The following is a 21724-nucleotide window of genomic DNA, read 5'->3' as shown; positions in this document are numbered from 1 at the left end:
TTTTTGATTGAGTTGAAATGTCTATTCAACATGAACAGTGTCATTTTGAACTGACATTTCAGCTTAAAATGATGTAAGAATGAAACTGGAAGTCAAAATGTCAGTTTGAAACAAAATGTAAAACATAAAAACATTTTAAAATGAAACCTTTTGCTTCCTTTCAAAATGTTGATTCTTAAAATCAAAATGTTTTCTTGAAATCATTATTTTCCTGTGGAAAACTTTGATTTTGATGGAACCATGTTTTCAGGAGAAAAATCTTTTCATTGGATGCTTTCCTAACATCTCTAGTTTGCAGACTGTGGTTGCTTTGGAGGCTCATTCTGGTGTCTTTGGAGTTAATAGCAAAACCCCATTTGACTAAGGGACGCAGGATGGAGCCCTTACTAGGAAGGAGGCTTGAGTTGAGTTTTTAGCCTCTTTCCTTTATTAACTATGTCCCTTGAAACTCACCCCTATGCTGCTCTCTGTCTGTTGGTTGTTCTGGGATTATACTGGTGTAAGTGAGAGGAGACTCAGGCTTTTAGTCCTTTATTTCTGCCTCAGATCTGCCGACTGATTATCAGTGACTGGCACCCTCCGCCCCAGCTGTCCCAGCCCTACACAAACAGCTGTCACACAGAGCCTTGGAAACATTTCTCACTTTCAGCCATTTTTCATTTTAAGCTCAAAATGTGTGCTGTCTGCAGCCCTGTTTAAATTCCTCCCTCATGAACAGACACAGCAGTTATCTCCTTTGTTATGTTCTTCCACTGTTTGCTGACACAAGGCTTTTATTCTTCGGCTCATGATCCCAAGCTCCTTATTGAGTCCCCATAAAGGGCTTTAAAAAAAACCAGCACCACCCAGAACCCTACTTGCAGAAATAGAACCCTAGAAGACCCTAGACAGGCAGGCAAACTTGTTTGCACACAGAGAAGGCACTTGTGCAGAAAAATGGGTAAATGCACCTGACAATCAGAACTTACATATGCACAATTATTGGACCAACTTTGCATGTCCAAATGGTGTATTTTTAAACGCAGTTGATGCAGAAGCATATTTTCCAGATTAAAAACCTGCCTTAAAGTGCTAAGGGATATCATTTAAAGGAGAATTTCCTTTGTCTAGAGCAGTCTGTGTTTTAATTCATTTTGAGACAGGCACTTCCAACCTGACAACAACAGTACACTCTGTACTGAAATCTGTCTCCCAAATTGCTAGCAAATCGCAAGACATGTTTATCCTGCCAGCCTCCAAGACTAAGATTTTTACCCCCTGCTTCAAGCTTTGAAGAGGGAACCATATTAACCCAAGAGCCCTTCAGATAAACACACTTTTCCAGACTAAACATCATAGCCTGATGACTCACCCAGATTGTTCTCTGTGATCCTTCTAGTAATTATCAAAACATGCTGCTCCATAATCCTGAATCAGTGCTAGTTGAGTTTCAAATCGGACTACTGAAGCTTGTGTAAAGGAAATTTAAAATGGAGCTTTGGCAGTAATTATATTTTAATGGGCCTTTAGAGCTTATTCTTTTGTGGAGAAAATAACTTTAATGCATATTCTCTTATATACTGTAATGTGTAAATGAAATATTCTCATTTTATTTTTAAGGCACTGTATTAGTGAGCTAAACTGTGAATATTATTAACTCAATGTGCTAAGTGAATAGCATGAATTTAATTTTCTTTTTATATTTATTTGTTAGGCAAGCTGATGCCGGCATTCAGAAAAAAAAAAATCAAACCATGATCCTGAATGCTTTGTTGAATTCCTTATCACGGCAAACTACTCTATATTTTGACACTCAGTCTTGCAGAGAGAGACAAAATCCATCTCATCACTAAATCACTTTGTTTCAGAAGCTGCAAATTTGGGAGAAGCAGTTGAGGTTTGGGAAATTAAACAAAGATTTTGGTAAATCGTAGATTCAGTGACAGGAATAGATCATAACAGTAGAGGGCTTCTTATTCTATTATAAATTATGGCAAGGCTTTCACTGACTTCAATGGGAGAAGGGCCTATGTTGTGTAAAGACCATTTGTCTAGCTGGAGCAAGTGTCTGGGAGCTAAAATTTCTGAGTTTACTTCCTGTCTCTGTCATCAAATGAACCACAGCATAACCAAGGGTGTCACTTTACCTTTCTACACCTGTTTACCCCTCTGTCAGATAGGTGTAATATATGGCTGTATGAAGCAGATATTGACTGATGGTGAATATCAGAGTTTATTGATGCCAGAGGTGCTGATGTCCCCACTTCCCCCCTGCAAATGTGGCTTTCAAACCATATCACCACTGGAGCACTAGATGACCCAAGGTATCATTGTGACCTGACCCATGTCTAATAGCAGCTGGTATTTCTACTACTCCCCTTTCCTAGGGATTCTTATTGCAGGACAAGGCAGGTTCTATTTGTGGTTAGAGTTCCATATTAGGCCTGGGTGAAAGTTTTCAATTTAAACTCTTTTTCTTAAATATAAAAGACTTTTTTCTAAACAAAAAATTCATGGAAAATATGTATTTCATTTGAAAATTCATGGCTTTGATATATTTTGGTTTTCCAAAACAAAAAACATCAGTTTTTGCTGTTCCCCACAAAACTACAAGCAAACAGAACCACCACAACAAAACCCCAGAAAATGTCCAAGAAAAAAATGGGGCAAATATTGTTTTGTTTGTTTCCAAACTTTTCAGGAAATTACTTACCATTTTCCAAACAGTTCCATAATAGTTTGTACTGGGAATGAGCTTACATCCATCACCATCCAAACTTTCCCTCTCCCCCAGCTCTTACAGCACCACATCATTATGTAGTTCTATCCCTTTTAGTGACACCTGTATCCCATTTCTGTTATCAGCATTACCCCTCTGATGAGAGGTGGATGAACTTGGAGGTTGCATCTCAGTGGAGGAGAAATCAGTGACATGGAGTCTGGGTATATGCTAAGTACAACTTACTTTATTTTCACACATATACCAGACGTGGCCACAACAGCATACAGGCAATCCCATATTTCAGAAGACTCATTCCAGACACCAATATCTGATGCTCAGGAACCAACTCTGCACTGACAACTGATTCCAGCATGAGAAAATCTTCTTGCTACTCGCAACAGCGACCTCGAAACAGAACTTCAAGACTCAAACTCACAATAATGCAAGCATTTTTTCCCAGAGCAAAAACGTGTGGACACACTAAAATCACGTGTACCAGTGCTGCCATAACAGAAGAACTACTTGACCATATGTATGACCTTAGGCAGAAAGTGGGGTTGTGAGCACCTTGCAGGCTTTGGATCAGTGGGAGTATAAAAGTGTTTTGGTGCAAGGCAACCATGGCTCAGAAAATGTTAGCTGTGTCTCATGCTGCACGATAGCCGCTGGGTTGGATGATGGGGGCTCCAAAGTAGGTTCCAAGGGAAAGAGGGGGCCATTCAAGCAAGAAGGTGTTGAGGTGCCCGTGATGAGTTCCTTACAGTGGTACTGGAACCATTTGTATAGTGGAGGTTCTGAGTGTCAATGAACCAAACTGTAAACCCTGAATATGATTGAAACCACTTCAAGCCAGGGGGTGCAGCAGCCCCTCGTTCCAGCACCTATGGGTACCTATTCATGTCTTATCTGAACTCCCCAAATCTTTTGAATCTGCCAGATTGCACTGAGAATCTCACACGAAAAGGCTTTCTAAAGAGATTCTCGGTATTTTCTATTTCATGAGCATGAGAAACAAAAAAGCAGAAGCTGTCTTTCAGGATACAGTATCCCAAGCAGAACCAGGAAGAGAGCTGCAAACAAATGAAATTTAAAAACATCAGCAAATGTTTCAGCTTGAGTTTCCGTTGTGTATTCATGCTGGTGAGTATTTTAATTGATTCAACCCACTTCAGCCGTTTTTTCTGGTTCTGGGAAATCCTGACTTGGCTGATGCTACTGTTGAGTATGAAAACCATTCCAAAGGGGAAAGGAAGGGCAAAAGAGAAATTATTTCAAGAAAATGATTAATGCAATATGGGATCTTTATTACACCAGATCTAGTTCAGATTTGTATTTCTCTTGCTTCCTCCAGCTCCGATAGATTTTCTCTCCTGCTTTTGTTAGGGAGTGATAGCTAATGGGAATATATTGTTGCCACAGCAGTTTTATGTAATTACCAGAATAGTGTTTTGAATCCTCACAAATTTTGCTCAGCAGGTGCTTCTCTTGAAAGAACAAAAGCTCATCTGCAGATCTACTGACTGTACCTATACAGGAATTTAGATCTGTTTATCATGCTGATCTCTTTTATCTTCAGCTTCTTAGCTACAAATTGGTGTCTGACCCCTATTTTAAGGCAGGAGGAGAAAAGGAAAACTGCATGAGATTTTTTTTCCTGGCATGTCCCCCAAATTTTTCTGACAGAGGCAAGGCTTTGTCACTAGGTTTGAAGGCCCGCAGCATCATTCATCATCTTTTGGGACTATTGATCCTAGAATTCATATGCTCCCCCAGTGCCATAGTTCTGAGCCTCGTCTTTATCCCCATAACAATCCTGTGTGGTAGGGAAGAACTATTATGCCCATTTCACAGATGAGCAGCTGAACCACAGAGAGACTAAGGGCTAGATGCACAAAAGGACTTAAATGGTGCAAAACTGAACATCGTAACACCTAACTTGTAGACACCTAGAAAATCACAAGAGCAACACTGAAATTCACAAAGCCTGGGTTAGGTGCCTAGGATCCGTACACAATGAATGTTAAAAGGAAGACTTAGCATCATAGAATATCAGGGTTGGAAGGGACCTTAGGAGGTCATCTAGTCCAACCACCTGCTCAAAGCAGGGCCAATCCCCAATTTTGGCCCCAGATCCCTAAATTTCCCCCTCAAGGATTGAACTCACAACCCTACGTTTAGCAGGCCAATGCTCAAACCACTGAGCTATCCATCCCCCCTTGCTTTGTACAATGTGATCCACAAAAAAGCACCACGCTAGGTGGTGAGCCTCCTAAGCTACCTGATGGGAGATGCTGATGGCAGGACAATGTCCTAAGCCCCACTACCTCATGGAAATAGGTACCTAATTCCAGGCTGGAGGGAGGCTCCTGTCTCTGCTAGCAATCCACAGCCTGGGGTCTCTCACCGGGAGTCAGGAGACTTAGGCGCTGAAGGCATTTCTTGTGAGAATACATTAGGCAGGATGCCTCACTGCACACAAAACAGGCAGAGAAGGAGAGGGTGCTGCCACCCACCTCATAGCTTTTTGCCCAGTGGCTAGAGCACACAGCCGGGATATGGGACACCCAGGTTCGTTTCCCACCTCAGCCTGGGAGGGAGAAAGTATTTGAATGGGGTCTCCCACACCTTACAGGAGGAGAGTATTCTAACCACTAATTTCTGTGATATTCTGATGAAGAACTCCCTGAATCTCTCCTGTTGAAGCAGTTCCACTGCGTATAAATAATTAAAGAATTATTGGAGCATACGGGACCCTGGGTCTCCCATCTCCGTACCCTAATCACCAGGCTACAGAGTCATTCACACTTGTTCTCTCTTGCCCAATGACTCTTTAATTATTTATCCAGGGGGAAGAGTTTCAATAGAAGAGACTGAGGGACCCCACCCCATCAGAATATCCCACAGCTCAGCAGTTAGAGCATGTGCTTGAGGGGTAGGAGACCCCAGTTTAAACCCTTCTCTCCCTCAGGCTTAAGTTTCCCACACTTAAGGTGAGTGCTCTAACCATTAGATTGGAATTTGCAGGGTAGGTACTAGCACCTCTTCTTCTGGCCAAATTTGGAACGGGACCTGCTCCAGTAGGTCGTCTCTGAGCATGCCTCGCAGATTGGACTTCACATTGAGAAAGGTGGGCGAATACCTTTCCTTCCCCAGTTTGTGCATCCCTCTGGGCTTAGACAGGTGTCTGAACACTTAGGGTGAGGCAGCAGTGCACATGTCCAGAGGCAGAAACTTGGGCTCCAAGGGAACTTTTACTCTGGAAATTTGGCATCTGCCAAGCAGGGTTCTGTGGATTGCAGTGGGGCCTAAATCCCAGAGTTAGTCACATAAGTACTTTTGTGAATCCCACCCTAAGTGACTTTCCCAGTGTTACACAGGAAGTCAGTGGCAGAGCAAGGAATTCAACCCTAGTCTTGTGAATTGCAAGCTAGCACCCTAACCACGAAACCACCCTTTCTCTAGTTCTTGCTAATATTATTTTTCTGCATCCTTAAGTTCCTTTATGTACACTATGCCTCCCCTACATGATTTCACTGGACGACCTATATGCATCAATCACCTCTCAATATCAGTATGTATCTTCGAGTGATGAGGCTCAATTGCCATCATTCCCTATAAGAAAGGTTCTCAACTAGACGACTCCACAATTTGTGCTCCACTTTTTAGAATGCAGCAATAGGTTTGTTCGATGGTTGGATTATTTTATAGTTACCCTGTGGTTTACATGGGCTGTTTAAAAGGATTGAATTGACTTTAAATTAGCACTGTTGCTTTTCAAAGCTTTAATATTGCAGGACTTCTCCTTCATTCTTGTCCTTTTGGATATCTCCACTCACACACTCCTATCTTCTAGAGGTCCACTGTCACAGCTCAGGATGGCAAAGGTTTTTAATTGGTTGGACCAACTCTACTCATCCTTTAACTTTAATATCCAGTCATGGTCGGGAATGAGACCATGTAAAAATGGCCATGTCCTAACAACAGAATATAGGATCTGCATCCCCTCTTACTTACACCAGTGTGACTCCATTGATCTCAGTGAAACTATTCCTGACTTACACCAGTGCCCAGACCTCATGGTGATGTGCATGGCACAAATCCCTGAGTGGAGGGATGAACAAAAGAAGATCAAACCCATACATAACTAGATAGGTAGTTTAGATGAGAGGAGATTCAGCCTTCATTATCTGTTCCCTGTGGACCTAATTAGTGCAAGATGAAATCAGATAAGAATGGTAGTATTGGACACCTACTTTGCACTGGTGTAAATGATTACATATGGTGTAAGGGCAATGGGACAATCATGCCATTTGTGTCATAGAATCATACCAGACTTTAATGCTGTGATCAACACAAAATCAATACAACTAAAGAAGAGCTATTTCTGTTTCTTTATATTGAAAGTTTTATTCACAATTCAGAACTATTACGATTTCTAGAACAGGTGTCCAAGCCTCAGCAAAATGCTTAGCTAAATTTCAGTGGCTGGAATTTCACTACGTGTGATGATGACATGCTGTAAGAGACAAAGAAAAGCCCAGCTTGATATTCAAATCCCAGGTTAGGTTTCCAGCTCGGGGGTGGGAGGGGAGCTACCATCTCTTGGGATTTGTAAGGTAAGCAAACTGGATGGAAGTCACCACAAGGCAGTAAATATGCAAGCCCAGAATGTCATTCTGAGTCACTTATCAGAACATCAATGTGCCTCCTGTTTTACCTTTGCTGAGCCACACTGGGAAAAATTGTAAGTCTGTGTTCCTTGTGCGAGCTGACATGGGCTTGTTCTAATCCCTGGTGAGCCTTTCCCAGCCAGCTGCAGGCATTACAGCTACACTTCTGTTATTCTGCTGTTTACTAAAATATATTTACTGAGCAATTAATTCCTTCCCTTTACCACTTAGGATGCATTTTTTTGATAAAAGATGAAAATCTGTTTTATTTTTGCCTGAATACAAATTAGGAGGGGGAAGTGTTTTATGGCATGCAATAAATCAAATGCACGTGGGGTGTTTAGAGATAGTTAACAATGAAGTTTGCTTCAGTGAATGCATTTAAGAGAAAATTATAAAAGTGTTTATTCCCACAGAAGAAGCCATGAGCATTAACATGAAAGAAAAAGACAGTTCACTGAGCTAGGGACTGTTGCTTCAAGGTGTTTTATTGCTAGTGTGGAGAATTGATTTAATGCTTCCAGCCTTGTTTTGGGGTGAATGGAAAGCCTGTGTTGACTCCCAGATGAGAGAGGGTATATTTTCATTATTGAGTGACAGGGAGGTTTGCCACTTTGAGAAAAGTTTGATTTAATACAGCTACACTTGCAGCATAGGTGCAGCAAATTGGTGAATGCCTAGTCACCTGAGGCCAGGAACCAGAGTACAAACAGGAACCCTGGTGAAGCTAGTTCTGGAATAGCGATCTGAACGCTAGAGCTGGTTAGTTAGTAGCCTCTTTAGTACACAAAAGAGCTGCTGTCATGCTGTTTTGCAATTTCTGTTATTTTTTTGTAGGGCTTTGTTCTGCTTCTTTGCTCTGTTGTGGGAAGGATCCTTGTTATTTTTTCATCCTTACTGATTGGGAGCACAATTGTTTTATAAGCCAGCCTGGCTGTGCAGTCTCCCTGACACTGAGCAACACTAAGAAAAATATTTGTGAAATAAAATGTTTTTCTATTGGCCACTGGGGCAGCACACCCAGAAAAACGAGATGAATCAAGATGTAAGTAAAGACACCATTGTTTGAAAGGGAACCTGTACTAATGGTTAGTGGGGCTTAATTCAGCAGGGTTTCTGTGGCTGGAAACAGTAAAAGTGTGTGGGGTGGGAAGAGGTGGTGGTAATTGGAAAGTAAGGATGATCCTGGGCTAGAAAGCTCAAACGTAGATTCTGATCCATATCCGTAACTTCCCAAGTTGAAGGGTATTTGGATCTGGTGTTCCAGTTCAGGAGTATATCTAGTGCAGGCACATGTGGTCAAAAGAGACCATGGATCTTTGCTTCTACCATGTCTGCCCCTACTATATCCCCAAAAAACCCCATAGCCCTAGTCCTACCTTGGTTTAGATAGAAAAGAGTCTAATCAAGGTCACAAGATGTAATAAGTGAGAACAGGTTTGGACTCTACATAATGTCTCAGAATTTATTTTTCTCTTTGATTAAGCTGTTACTAATGCCCTGATGCTGTGGTAATAGACATGGTATAAAACCCTCTAGAGAGAGAACCAAAACCCCAATGTCTCTGGATTAATTCTGTCCAAATATTGATGGAAGCTTTCCTTTAAGGCTTTTGAAGTTAGAAAGTCCCTCAGGTACTTATGGATACCCAGTCTTCATAGCCAGGATGAGGGACAAGTGCCCTATACTGAGGGGAAAACAAGAACTCATGTCCCTGCACTGCTGCCCATTTCTAGACCCAAACATGACCCAATCCTTTATAGAAGTCTAAAGCGCTACCGGGTACTAGCTGGGATGAGAATGCCAGGAAAACAGTGAGAAGAATGATGTAGCAGAAACCTCAAGAAGGAGCTTATTTGCCTGAGATTTGTAGCCTTTTTTGTGCAGACTCAGGAGATTAGGATATAATGTGGGTATTTATCCAATTAGAAGCTGAGCTTCCAGCACTTAGAGGTTCACCTGTTATTTATCAGGATCTGAAATAAGGCAACTTACTTGCTTCTTATTTCAATTGCTTCTGAAGTTAATCATTGGATGAAATTCTACAGCCAGTGTTATATAGGGGACAGAGGGTCATAATGGTCCCTTCTGCCTTTAAAACCTCATTTATACTAAGGCACATTTACACTGCTTTGGCATTACATTTACTCCCATTCCAAGTCCTCTTTACTCTGTGTGTGTGCATATGTATAGTGGAACTTTTTTAATTTCAGCACTTCGGTCAGCTCCATTAACTCTGCTCTTCATGGTCTGGAGGAAAAATACATGTTTCTTGTATTATGCATATATCATTTGAAAAGTTAGAGGGTCTCTGCTTCAATAGCTCTATTAATTTTCTTCTTTGAGAGCAAGAAACCTGCTCAATGGAATGTGTGCGAGAGAGAGAAATCTACCCCATGGACTGCAAGGGGTGGTTTTAGCTGAACTTGCCTGTTACATTCCAAATCATGGGAGTTCATTTCTGCTATTACTTACCCCAGTTTTTTATTGCTTTAGCCTCATTCAGTTAAGAGAATCATACCACAGACGTTACAAAATGTCATCTGAACTAAATTCAGATTTAAAATACTTTGTTGGGAACAGAGATTATCTTTCATGATAACTTTGTGCTGTACAGTGTCAACCTTTGCAATGCATTCTTTGCCCCCACCACAAATTAACAATAGCAAGGAGCACAATGCTCTTTATAATGGGAAAAGATGAGGAAAGATTCCTTCCTGTAATTCTATGGAGAGAGGGAGACTGATCACTAATCAATGGACTGATTATAATAATAATCCACCTCCACTGCAGACCCAGGCACTGATTCTGATTTACAGTAAGGCCCATTCACATTGTTTTAGCATCCTGCCAAAGCAGTGTAAAGGAGCCTTTAAACAGGTGTAATTTTACTGCCAGAGCAATGTAAAGGAGCCTTAGTGTAAATCCGTATCAGGCCCCCAGTGTTTAAGCCATAGCTACTATTCTTGTTCTGCTCTATATCTGCACTTTTATCAAATTCTCCACTTTCCCTTTCAGCTGAGTGGCAGATGGTTTGGTTTGTTTCAGATGGCCTGGTATCCTGCTGCAAACTCCTTTCATTCTCCTTCCCTGTACAGCAGATTTTGTTCCTGATCTTCTGAAAGTTAGCTTTGGTGGGAGGAGAAAGCAGGAGGAGAAGGGTGAAGTGATGGGGCTTTAATGTTGCTCAGTGCTCTTGCAGCTTTGCTTACACTGGTGACTGGTGGCAGATTGATGTGCATTAATCAGTGCAGATGGCACCTGGGTGTAAGTGTGCCAATGCAGATTCCAGGATTGCCACCTTGACTCTTGTAATGGAAAAAGTCTGGCTGCAATTTCAGCTGGAGACAGAACCTTTTCAGACTTTCGCACCAAAGCTGCTATGTGCCAGTTCTTTTGCTGAGTGCTGAAAAAGTGAAATGCACCTGATTTACCTCGGGATAGTGCAATGCCTTCCCCACCATTAGAAATGTGTAGGGGGAAAGCTGTGGAAGGAAGCAGCCACGTAACAAAAGGTTTATACGTCAGCCCTGCACAGACCAACATGGAAGCCTGTGGTGGGGTGGGATCCATGGAAACTATCCGATTCAGCCGTGGGATTTGAATCCAGATCTACTAGGTCCCAGGTGAATGCCCTAATCAGCAGACTATAGCGTCAAACTCAATATCTCTGATTGGCTTAATAAATATTTAAATAATTATACAAAGTAGAACAGTTTTATTGGAGAGAGTGAAAGCAACCCACCTCAGGATACCCTACAACCTGGTTGTTATAGTGTTCACCTGGCAGGTGGGACGCTTGAATTTAAGTCCCTGTTCCAGAGCTGGGACTCAAGCCTGCGTCCCTGACAAGTGCCATAACTACTGAAAAACACACTTTTGTTTTGGGTTGACCAAAACTGTTGCCTACAAACTATTTGCCTGGGGAAAAACATTCCCTAGCTATTGCCTGGTAGGCCTCATTTGTGAAAAGTTCCACACCTCAAGTAACTAATTTGGGCCACTTGCCCTAGTTTAACTGAACCTGTAACTATTTACACTAACCACCATCTATTTAAATCCTGCCTCCTCTGGGAGATGGTCTAGTGGTCCACTTCCTTGTATATCTCAGGCCCGGAGATATTCCATGGAGACTAGTCTCTCTGAAAGGATGGAAAAGGAGAAGTTGGGTCTCATTATAAGAGGGAAGAGGTGTCTGAGAAGCACTTGAGAATTGTACCATCAAGTCCTATTGACTTTAGTGGGGTGGCATGTAGAATAATGATCTTAAAATGCATTTTCTGGTAAAAGTTCACCTTCACCAAATTAATAAAATTCTCACAGGAACTTAAGAAAATGTCAACTTTTGCAGAAGCAAATCTGTAAAGTGAATTTTAAATCAGTACTTTTGCACAGGTGTCTTCACAGTGCAGGCTCAGCTTTTGATTTTTCCCCCTCCTATTTGTCATTTGAAGGGTTTTTTTTTTTGTTCTTCCTGTATCCTTCTTGTTCACTTTATCCTTGATTGTTCATTGTCGTAGACAGACAATGCACTGGCTCTTTCTGCAAAATCCCCCTGTGGTGGTTTTTTTTATATATATATATATAAATGTGAAAACTTCTTAATAAGAGTGACTCCTGTGGTAATCATGCAGACAGCTTTGGTTAAGAACATCTGTTAGCAGATTCCCAGTTCTAAAGTCAAGCAGAAAACAAGACAAGCAGATATAGAAAGGGGCATTTTTCAGATTAAATTGGGCTCCCTAAGGAGGTTCTGATCTCTTCCAAGACAGGTACAAGCCAAGATCAGACATAAAAATGTATTGAGTGTGGTGCTTGAAACTGTGACACCTTTGCTTTCTGTGTGTAGCACCTTTAAATTTCTAAGAGCTCCACTTCAGTGGAAGCAGTCATTTTGTCCTCAGCGTTGCTGCAGTATGTAATAAAGGAGCAAAACATTCTGTACTGTCTTGGCGATTGCTTTTGATCTGTCTTCTCTTATTTAACTCCTGATAGTGTGGTCTATTGGGGAGAGCCTTGGACTGAGACTAAGGAGTCCTTGGTGCCATTTGTTTGCTGGGTAACAGTGGGAAGTCACTTCCCCTCATTCTGACTTGGTTTCCCAATGGCAGGAACCCCCAGGGATCTGTACTGGGACATATGCTGTTCAACAGATTCATAAATGATCTAGGAAAAGGGGTAAACAGTAAGGTGGCAAAGCTGGCAGATGATACAAAAGTATACAAGATAGTTAAGTCCAAAGCAGACTGCAAAGAATTACAAGGGATCTCACAAAACTGGGTGACTGGAAAACAAAATGTCAGATTAAATTCAATATGAAGTGCAAGGTAGAGCACATTGGAAAACATAATCCCAACTATGCATAGAAAAGGATGGGGTATAAATTAGCTGTTACCTCTTAAGAAAGAAATCTTGGAGTCATGGATCATTCTCTAAAAACATCTGCAACATGCAGCAGCAACAAAAAAGCTAATAATCTTAGGAACCATTAGGAAAGAAATAACAGTAAATATTATAATGCAATCAGAACTGCAAGCAGTATTCATATTGCCTCTGTATAAATCCATGGTATACCCACCCCTTGAATACTGCTTGTAGTTCTGGTTGCCAGATCTCAAAAAAGATATTAGAACTGGAAAAGGTATAGAGAAGGGCAACAAATTTGAGGTGTATGGAAGAGCTTCCATATGAGGAAAGATTAAAAAGACTGGAAGTGTTCAGTTTGAGTAAAATATATGAATGATGAAGGATATGATAAAGGTCTATAAAATCATGAATGGTGTGAAGGAAGCAAATAAGGAAGTGTTATTTACCCCTTCACATAAATATAAGAACTAGGGGTTACCGATGAAATTATTAGGCAGCAGGTTTAAAACAAACAAAAGGAAGCACTGCTTCACACAACCTGCATGGAACTTATTGCCAGGGGATGTTCTGAAGTCCAGAAATATAACCGGGTTCAAAAGAGAACTAGATAAGTTCGTAGAGGGAAGGTCCATCAATGGCTATTGTCCAAGACGGTCATGGACACAACCCCATGCTCTGTGTGTCCCTAAACTTCTGACAGCCAGATGCTGGGACTGGATGACAGGGAGTGGATCACTTAATCGTCCTGTTCTGTTCATTCCCTCTGAAGCATCTGGCATTGGTCACTATCAGAAGACAGGATACTGGGCTAGATGATCTGACCCAGTATGGCAATTCTTTATGTCCTTATTTGCATCAGGAAAGTTCCATGTGCCTTTTCAGAGGAGACAGTTTTGAGGTGCCCCAATTTAAAGTTGTGCATTGCAAGCAACATTAAGTTCTGCTGGATGGATCCCTTATATTCTTTCTTCCTCTGGGAGCAGTACAGAAGTTTAGATATTTGGGTCTCACTTGAGTCCAGAAGTCTAGATATATATTGAAACTGTATATACCTGTCTTACTTGACCAAATTTACCTGGATATTTCATGAGGACAGGCTTTTTATTGCTGACACATCACATTTCTGATTGGACCAGAAACACGGCAAAAATTATTAGACTGGATAAGATCTGAGATCCATCTAGTTCACTATCCTGTCTATGGCAGTGTTCAGTACCACATGTTTCAAAGGAAGGTGCAAGAAGTCCTAGAGTATTCCATTATGGTGTAACTTATCCACAGGGACATTTTCTTCCTTGACTCCATTAGTTATAAAATGGTTTGAAGCATGGGGTTTGAAGTTGGTTTGAAGTTATATCTGTGTGTTTTGTCTCCCCCATTCCCCAATCCAATCTATTGTGTGAAAAGTAAAGGAAAATCATGTGGCATTCTTTGAACTTTAGAAAACGTTTGGTTCTGTTTCTAGATGGAGTTTATTTTACCTAAACCACTTCACTCATTCCAAATCCGAGATCGTTTGAAATGGAATCACTTTCCTATTGTATTTTTCAATAAACTCCTAGTTATAGTACATAAGTATTAGAACTCATGTCAAGCTGCAAACCATGACAAATTTTCCGTTTGATTCTGAGAATTTTGAAGATTTGTGACTTACTCTCGTCTCTTCCGTTTTGCATTTACCCATGTGGAAATGTTCAGTATTTTTTTCCTCATGCATAACAAATGACATCAGTAATGTTCCTGGAAAAAATAACCAACAAACACATTTACAGCAGAAAACATTAAAGAAACATTAGCATTCAGGATGTACAGAACACTGTGTGCCGTTATCTAGGTTATAAATGAACCAAGGAAAATATTGAATTGTCATAAATATAAAGGGAAGGGTAAACCCCTTTGAAATCCCTCCTGGCCAGGGGAAAGCTCCTCTCACCTGTAAAGGGTTAAGAAGCTAAAGGTAACCTCGCTGGCACCTGACCAAAATGACCAATGAGGAGACAAGATACTTTCAAAAGCTGGGAGCAGGGAGAGAAACAAAGGGTCTGTGTGTCTGTCTATATTCTGTCTTTGTCGGGGATAGACCAGGAATGGAGTCTTAGAACTTTTAGTAAGTAATCTAGCTAGGTACGTGTTAGATTATGATTTCTTTAAATGGCTGAGAAAAGAACTGTGCTGAATAGAATAACTATTTCTGTCTGTGTATCTTTTTTGTAACTTAAGGTTTTGCCTAGAGGGGTTCTCTATGTTTTGAATCTAATTACCCTGTAAGGTATCTACCATCCTGATTTTACAGGGGGGATTTCTTTATTTCTATTTACTTCTATTTTTATTAAAAGTCTTCTTGTAAGAAAACTGTCTGCTTTTTCATTGTTCTCAGATCCAAGGGTTTGGGTCTGTGGTCACCTATGCAAATTGGTGAGGCTTTTTATCCAACATTTCCCAGGAAAGGGGGGGTGCAAGTGTTGGGAGGATTGTTCATTGTTCTTAAGATCCAAGGGTCTGGGTCTGTAGTCACCTAGTCAAATTGGTGAGGCTTTTTCCCAATCCTTGTCCAGGAAGTGGGGTGCAAGGTTTTGGGAAGTATTTCGGGGGGAAGGACGCGTCCAAACAGCTCTTCCCCAGTAACCAGTATTAGTTTGGTGGTGGTAGCGGCCAATCCAAGGACAAAGGGTGGAATATTTTGTACCTTGGGGAAGTTTTGACCTAAGCTGGTAAAGATAAGCTTAGGAGGTTTTTCATGCAGGTCCCCACATCTGTACCCTAGAGTTCAGAGTGGGGGAGGAACCTTGACATGAATAGTTACTTGTAACGTCTTCAGGAATCACAAAGCTTAGATCTTGATCCATCTCTGAACTTTTGCAAATTCCAGACCTGTTGGAATGCAAAATTTTGAACTTTTTCATTGTAGCGATGGAGTAAGCAATGGATATTTGATCTGGACTTGAATTAAAACTTCATCAGTGTCTCCAGGAGATTAGATATAAGTTTTGGTTTGGTCCCAACTCTAATAAAATTTAGCACTGGTCTCTTATAGTGTATCATAAATTACCTCTGCCCCAAAATCTATATACTGTCTTATATTCAGGTCCAGAAGATGCTTCTAATGTCAGGATTCTGAGTGACTAGGCAGAATTAAGGGAAACCAGTGGGAAAATCTAAGAAAGGTCTCTTGGTTTTTAACTTAATCCTTGACTCCATAATTAGCAACCATGCCAAAGGCAAGAGAGGTAGGTGGAAACCAGCATCCAAAATCCAAGAAAAACTGCAAATGAACAGGTGGACTGCCCCAATCCAATTTGCATAGAATATTTAATGCATGCTAAAATGGATCACTCCAAGCATGGCACGAAAGGTGTTTTGGCAGTTCATCCAATACATTACCTGCAGTAACATGTCAGAATAAGCAGTTGCATAAACAAACTAATTTGTATCCTTTAAGTCATAACTTTACTGTACTGCCATGTCTTGAAACAAAGGGCAGTAGAAATGTAAATGTAGAAAGCACAGGCTTTGGGAAAATGCTTGGAATGAGTGAGTGACAGTGGCAACCTTGCCTTGTGGAATAGTCATGCTGAATAAAGCACTCCATACCCTGTCCCTTTCTGGCTGAAGTCACTGGGGAACTTTGCCATCAACCTCAATTGCAGCAGGACTAAGGCCTATGGTTTGAGTCAAGTTCTGCTCCTAGATGTGTGTGGGAGCTCCCATTGACTTCAGTTGGGGTTTCACTTGTATAATACAGTGTACCTCTGTTTATTGGAAACCCTATTACCCAAACCTCCATTTTCTGAATCCATTCAAGCATGAGATTTATGGAGGACAAGGAAGGGCTTCAAATAGTGTGGAGGTCTGGATAATAGAGCAGAGACCCCAGGTCAGGACTGAGAGGAGGACCAGCCCCCAGCCATGGGGGAGCCCACGTTGCTTCTGAATGGTTCCTGTGGTGGTGTACGGAGCCTTCTGCAGCCCACCTGTCATGAGAGGGAGTGAGCTGGGCCATCATAGTGGAGCTGCAGTGGGTTCCCTGTGCTGCCACAGGGCCAGTGACATTAAATTCTCTGCAGCTGCAGGGAGGGAGGCTGTGGTCCTGGTGGGTAGAGCAAAGACCTTTGGCCACGACTGCAAAGAGGATGAGCCTCTGGCCAGAGGGGAAGCTTCCCCCACCCCTGCCACCAGTTGAATGACTCCTGCCCCCTCAATTATCCAAACTCCCAGTTATCAGAAAAAAAATTGTCCCTCATATTCCAGTAACAGGTATATACTGTATTTACCTCTTTGAGTAGTTTGTCTGTTCATCACAGCAGAAGTCTATGGGCTAAATCCTGTTCTTATTTACACCAGAGAAACCTGACTGGCTTCTGTGGGATTGCTCACATGTATATATTGAGCAGATAATAATTTTCCAATGCAACAATTCTCTATTGTCAAATGAACATTTGCTGGGAACATACAAAAACATGCAATAAAAAATAATAAAGATGTTTCATTTTGACAATTGTGAAAGGTTTTGTTTTGAAGCACTTTGTTTCAACTTTTTACAATATATAATATCTAATGGTTTTACAATATCTTGGAAGGAAATTCCAGGTTTTGACAAGCTCTAGTAAATTTGACACAGTATTTTACCCAAAAGCCACCTATTAATCTGCTAGTCTGGAGAGAAATGTATGAGCTTTTCCCCTGTGGAGATAAAGTACTCTGAAATATGTGAGAAACTCCTTATTAAAGGATGGATCACAATAAGGGATTGTCATAAATATAAAGGGAAGGGTAACAACCTTCCTGTATACAGTACTATAAAATCCCTCCTGGCCAGAGGCACAATATCCTTTTACCTGTAAAGGGTTAAGAAACTCAGGTAACCTGGCTGGCACCTGACCAAAAGGACCAATAAGGGGACAAGATACTTTCAAATCGGGGGGGAGAAAGGCTTTTGTCTGTCTGTTCTGTGTGCTTGCCGGAGAGAGATCAAGAAAGAAAGCAATCAAACTCCATTAGAATTAGTAAGTACTAGCAAGGAAATGTGTTAGTTTACTTTTGTTTTGGCTTGTGATTTTCTCTTGCTGAGAGGAAGGTGTATTCCTGGTTTTCTTTTTGTAACTTTAAAGTTTTTGCCTAGAGGGAAATCCTCTGTGTTTTAAATCTGATTGCCCTGTGAGATTAGCTTCCCTTCTAATTTTACAGAGGTGCTTCTTTTACCTTTTTTTTTCCTAATAAGGTTCTGTTTCTTTTAAGAGCCTGAGTGATTTCTCTATTGTCCTAAGACCCAGAGGTTTGGGTCTGTAATCACTTTGTAACCAATTGGTTAGGATATTATTATCAAGCCTCCCCAGGAAAGGGAGGTAAAGGATTGGGGGGATATTCTCGGGAATAGGAACTCCAAGTGGTCCTTTCCCTGATTCTTTATTAAATCACTTGGTGGTGGCAGTGTACTCTCCAAGGGCAAAGAGTTTGTACCTTGGGGAAGTTTTACCTTAAGCTGGTAGAAATAAGTGTAGGTGGTCTTTCATGCAGGTCCCCACACCTGTACCCTAGAGTTCAGAGTGGGGAAGGAACCCTGGCCAGGATAATGGTCAACAAGTATAGAGCCATCAATTGTGGATGATGGTAATCCATATGGCCTAGTTAAATACTTTAGAGATGCTTAATGCTGATAACTTTAAAGGGGCAAAAGGTTTTAGATGCACAGTTTCCACTGAATTTAAGTGAGAGTTAGGGACCTTCCTCCCTTAGGCTACTTTGAAAATCCTAATTTAAATTCTCGGGTTGGTAAAAGGTTCAGCTTACAGAGGCACTCCAACATTTATAGGTGTATTCTGAACTTTATTAGAGCCTCTTGAGTATGGAAATCTTGTGAGAATAAGTTCTGTCATGAGAATTCTCATTTGGACCAACTGTTGTCATAGGATTTGGGGCCCTTTCACTTTTATTCCAGGCTGTGATCAAGAACAAAGGCACTTGAAAATGAAAGTTGTTTAAAAAAACCCAAAACAATCTCAGGGGGCAATAATTGGATCTGTTTTTTGAACAGCAAAGCTTAAGATTTTCCAAATGTTGTACTCTGAGTTAATACCCATTAATTTCCAGGGGAGCAAGACCAAGGCATATGGTTCTGAACCAAAAGCTATCTTTAAAAATAATGCTAATGTGGCAAAAAAAGTTCCCATTGAGTTTGGGGTAGATTTTTGGAACAGTTTTTATTTTATTCAAAGTAGCTCACCCATCTTTAGTGATAGTGTTCCACACTGGTATGGAAACTGGTGTCTTCTGAGGTGCTAGATGAAAAATAGAAGTTTTATTATGTTTTTTTTTTCTTGTATCAAGTCTTCTAGGGACTAATCCAAAGCCCATTCAAGTCAATGGGAATCTTTCCTTTGACATGATGGGGCTCTGGATCAAGTCTATAAACAGGAGACAAGTCTAAACGAAGTAACTGTTCACACATGAAAGCTCATGCTCCAATACGTCTGTTAGTCCTGTAAGCCACAGGACTCTTCGCTGCTTTTACAGATCCAGACTAACACGGCTACCCCTCTGAAGTCTAAAATTGCTATCTTTAGGAATAAGATCCAGGTGCTCTTCACTTCTTATCTGTCGGTATCCAATGTGTAGTAAGCATCTTCCACATACACCAACATACAGATATTGTGGAAGAAGCTAGAAAAACATGAGACTAAGAAATATTAGGAATCAATATAAGATTGCTCACCTGTGAAAAAGAAATTGCCTAAGGAAAAACTAGGAGGTGAATTACCCAGAGACAAATTGCTGTCTTGGTCCCTGGAGGAAGACTACATTTTGCTAAGAACTAGTTAAAAAAAGTAAACAATCAATCTAAAATTATGCTAGAAAAACTCTCATCACGTCCATTATTTATAGGCGGATTATTTTGTTTACTAAATTATAGAGCATGTCGTTCTTACTCTGCAGGCAGAATTCACAGCCATGAGGGACCAATATATGCGAGGTGGAGAGGGTTTCATTATCTGCTATTCCATCACAGACCGCCAATCCTTTCAGGAAGCTGCAGAGTTTAAGGAGCTCATTTATCGTGTCCGGCACACTTATGACATCCCATTGGTGCTGGTGGGAAACAAAATAGATCTTGAGGAGTTCAGGCAGGTAAGTGAACTTTCTTTCTGCTCCTTTTCCTCTGCTATGTTAGGCATTTATGCAGCATGTGTCATACGGTACTGTTGAGAATTATTGCCCCAGAATAGGCCGGGATCAAAGAGCAATGCACCATGATTGTTAATAAATTAAGGTAAATATTACCGTTAATTTCTATGACCCTTTTCACTCTAAAGGAGCCTAATCCACTCATATCCACAGCTAGCAGGTTTTGTAAACTGATCATATTTGCTTTGGAAGCTACTGACATATCAAACATGGAAACCCAGGATGCCATTTATACCGAGTAGAATTGAACTTCAAATAAATGATGTAACTTGGGTATAGAAAATATAACAGTTTAAAGTGCTGTTCTCTAGTTCATTAGCATCTGTGTTCACATGCATGCCTATTGCCTTTTCACGTTTTAGCATGTCACCCCCATGTGTTCCCTCTTCTCTTCCTTAGAAAATTCAATACAACAATAGGAGCGAAATTAGTTTTGGGACTCCGAGAAACATCTAAAGAGTTTCACATTTATTTCCAGGTCATTGACTTTCTCCCTAAATCAGACTGATACAAAAGTCTAATGGTGACAATCCAGCTGTAGCATAATGCTCAGCTTGAGACCTTGAACAATAGTGCTCTGTGTAATATTCTGTAAAATACATGTAACTCTTGAGGTGATATATATGGTGGGGGAAGGAATGTGAATCCAATCATTCCACTAAGAGTATTCCATTACACATAACAGGAGTTCACTACGTTTAATTTCTTTATCTATTGTTATCTATAGATGAATTTTCAGCAAGTCACTATGTGCAATGATATTTGTGTTAGGAAAGGTTTTTATTCCCCTCACCCTCTGTATCTCTGTAGCTCCCAGATTCTAAGCTCATGTTTTATTGGGCATTCAGGCTTGCATTAGTTGATGGGATAAGTGGTCATACTCCTGACATAATGGTCTGTTACTAGTACGTTTAGTAACCTTCCTGATCTAAAATATTTAGAGATAGGCTTGAAACAAAACCAGAAATCCAAATATCCCCTCACTTTGAGGAACTTTGGACCACGATCTGAATTTTGTAACTCTACCTTTATGTCTATACTAGGCCATACCCGATTCCCAGATTCAGCCTTTCCTGGTATAAATATTATGAAAACTGGGGTCTAGCTGTTGAACATTAAAGTTTGGACCATCTCTAAAATGTTACATCTTTGACTTGTGAAAACCCCAAATCATGCTATTAATATTGAGATTTTAAAATATGTATTTCCAATCAGTTATAAATGTGTCAACTGTCACAATGAATTCAGCCATCTGTGCAGCGGATGTTGGTTCAAACTATATAAAATACATATTAGAGAACTACAGAAAGTTGGATTTTGATCTTTTCAGGTCTCAGAAGCTTAGGAAGAACAGTGTGGTCAACATTTGGATGGGAGACTTTATATGAAACTCCAGAGTGATACAGGGAGAGGTGCTGGGAGCACTGATGCTAGAGATATCCTCACTCCAAAGAGAACAAGAATGAGATGATGACCATTATGGGTCATTAAAGATCTTGAGTAAAACTTTCCAAAGTGCCTAAATGGCTTGGTAGGCAGAGTCCCATTTTCAAAAGTAACTTAGCCACTGAGAAGCCTACATCCCATTGATTTTCAATATGCCTAAGTCACTTTTGAAAATGTCACTGTAGCTACCAAACCACTTAAGTGCTTTTGAAAATGTTACCCCTCAGGATTAGACCAGGTCAAAATCTTTTAAATTAAAAGTTCTTTAATTGAAAAATGGCTTTTTATTAGAACCATTTGTTGGTGGAAAATTTTTTTTGTAATAATCAGACTCTTCCTTTTTCACTGTGTTTCATAGTGG

General features: G+C 40.6%; 1 protein-coding gene across 1 annotated transcript in view; it reads left to right on the top strand.

Moving 5' to 3' along the window:
- The window catches only part of RIT2 (Ras like without CAAX 2), a 264180-nt gene that overhangs the window by 121380 nt on the left and 121076 nt on the right, over positions 1-21724 (top strand). The window contains exon 4 of the mRNA XM_077818125.1: positions 19669-19860. Coding sequence (XP_077674251.1) covers positions 19669-19860 — 192 coding nt within the window. The remainder of the gene's footprint in view (positions 1-19668; positions 19861-21724) is intronic.

This window comes from Eretmochelys imbricata, chromosome 5, assembly GCF_965152235.1.
Source record: "Eretmochelys imbricata isolate rEreImb1 chromosome 5, rEreImb1.hap1, whole genome shotgun sequence".
In the NCBI taxonomy this organism is placed as follows: domain Eukaryota; kingdom Metazoa; phylum Chordata; order Testudines; family Cheloniidae; genus Eretmochelys; species Eretmochelys imbricata.
This window is presented reverse-complemented; position numbering and strand designations above follow the sequence as displayed.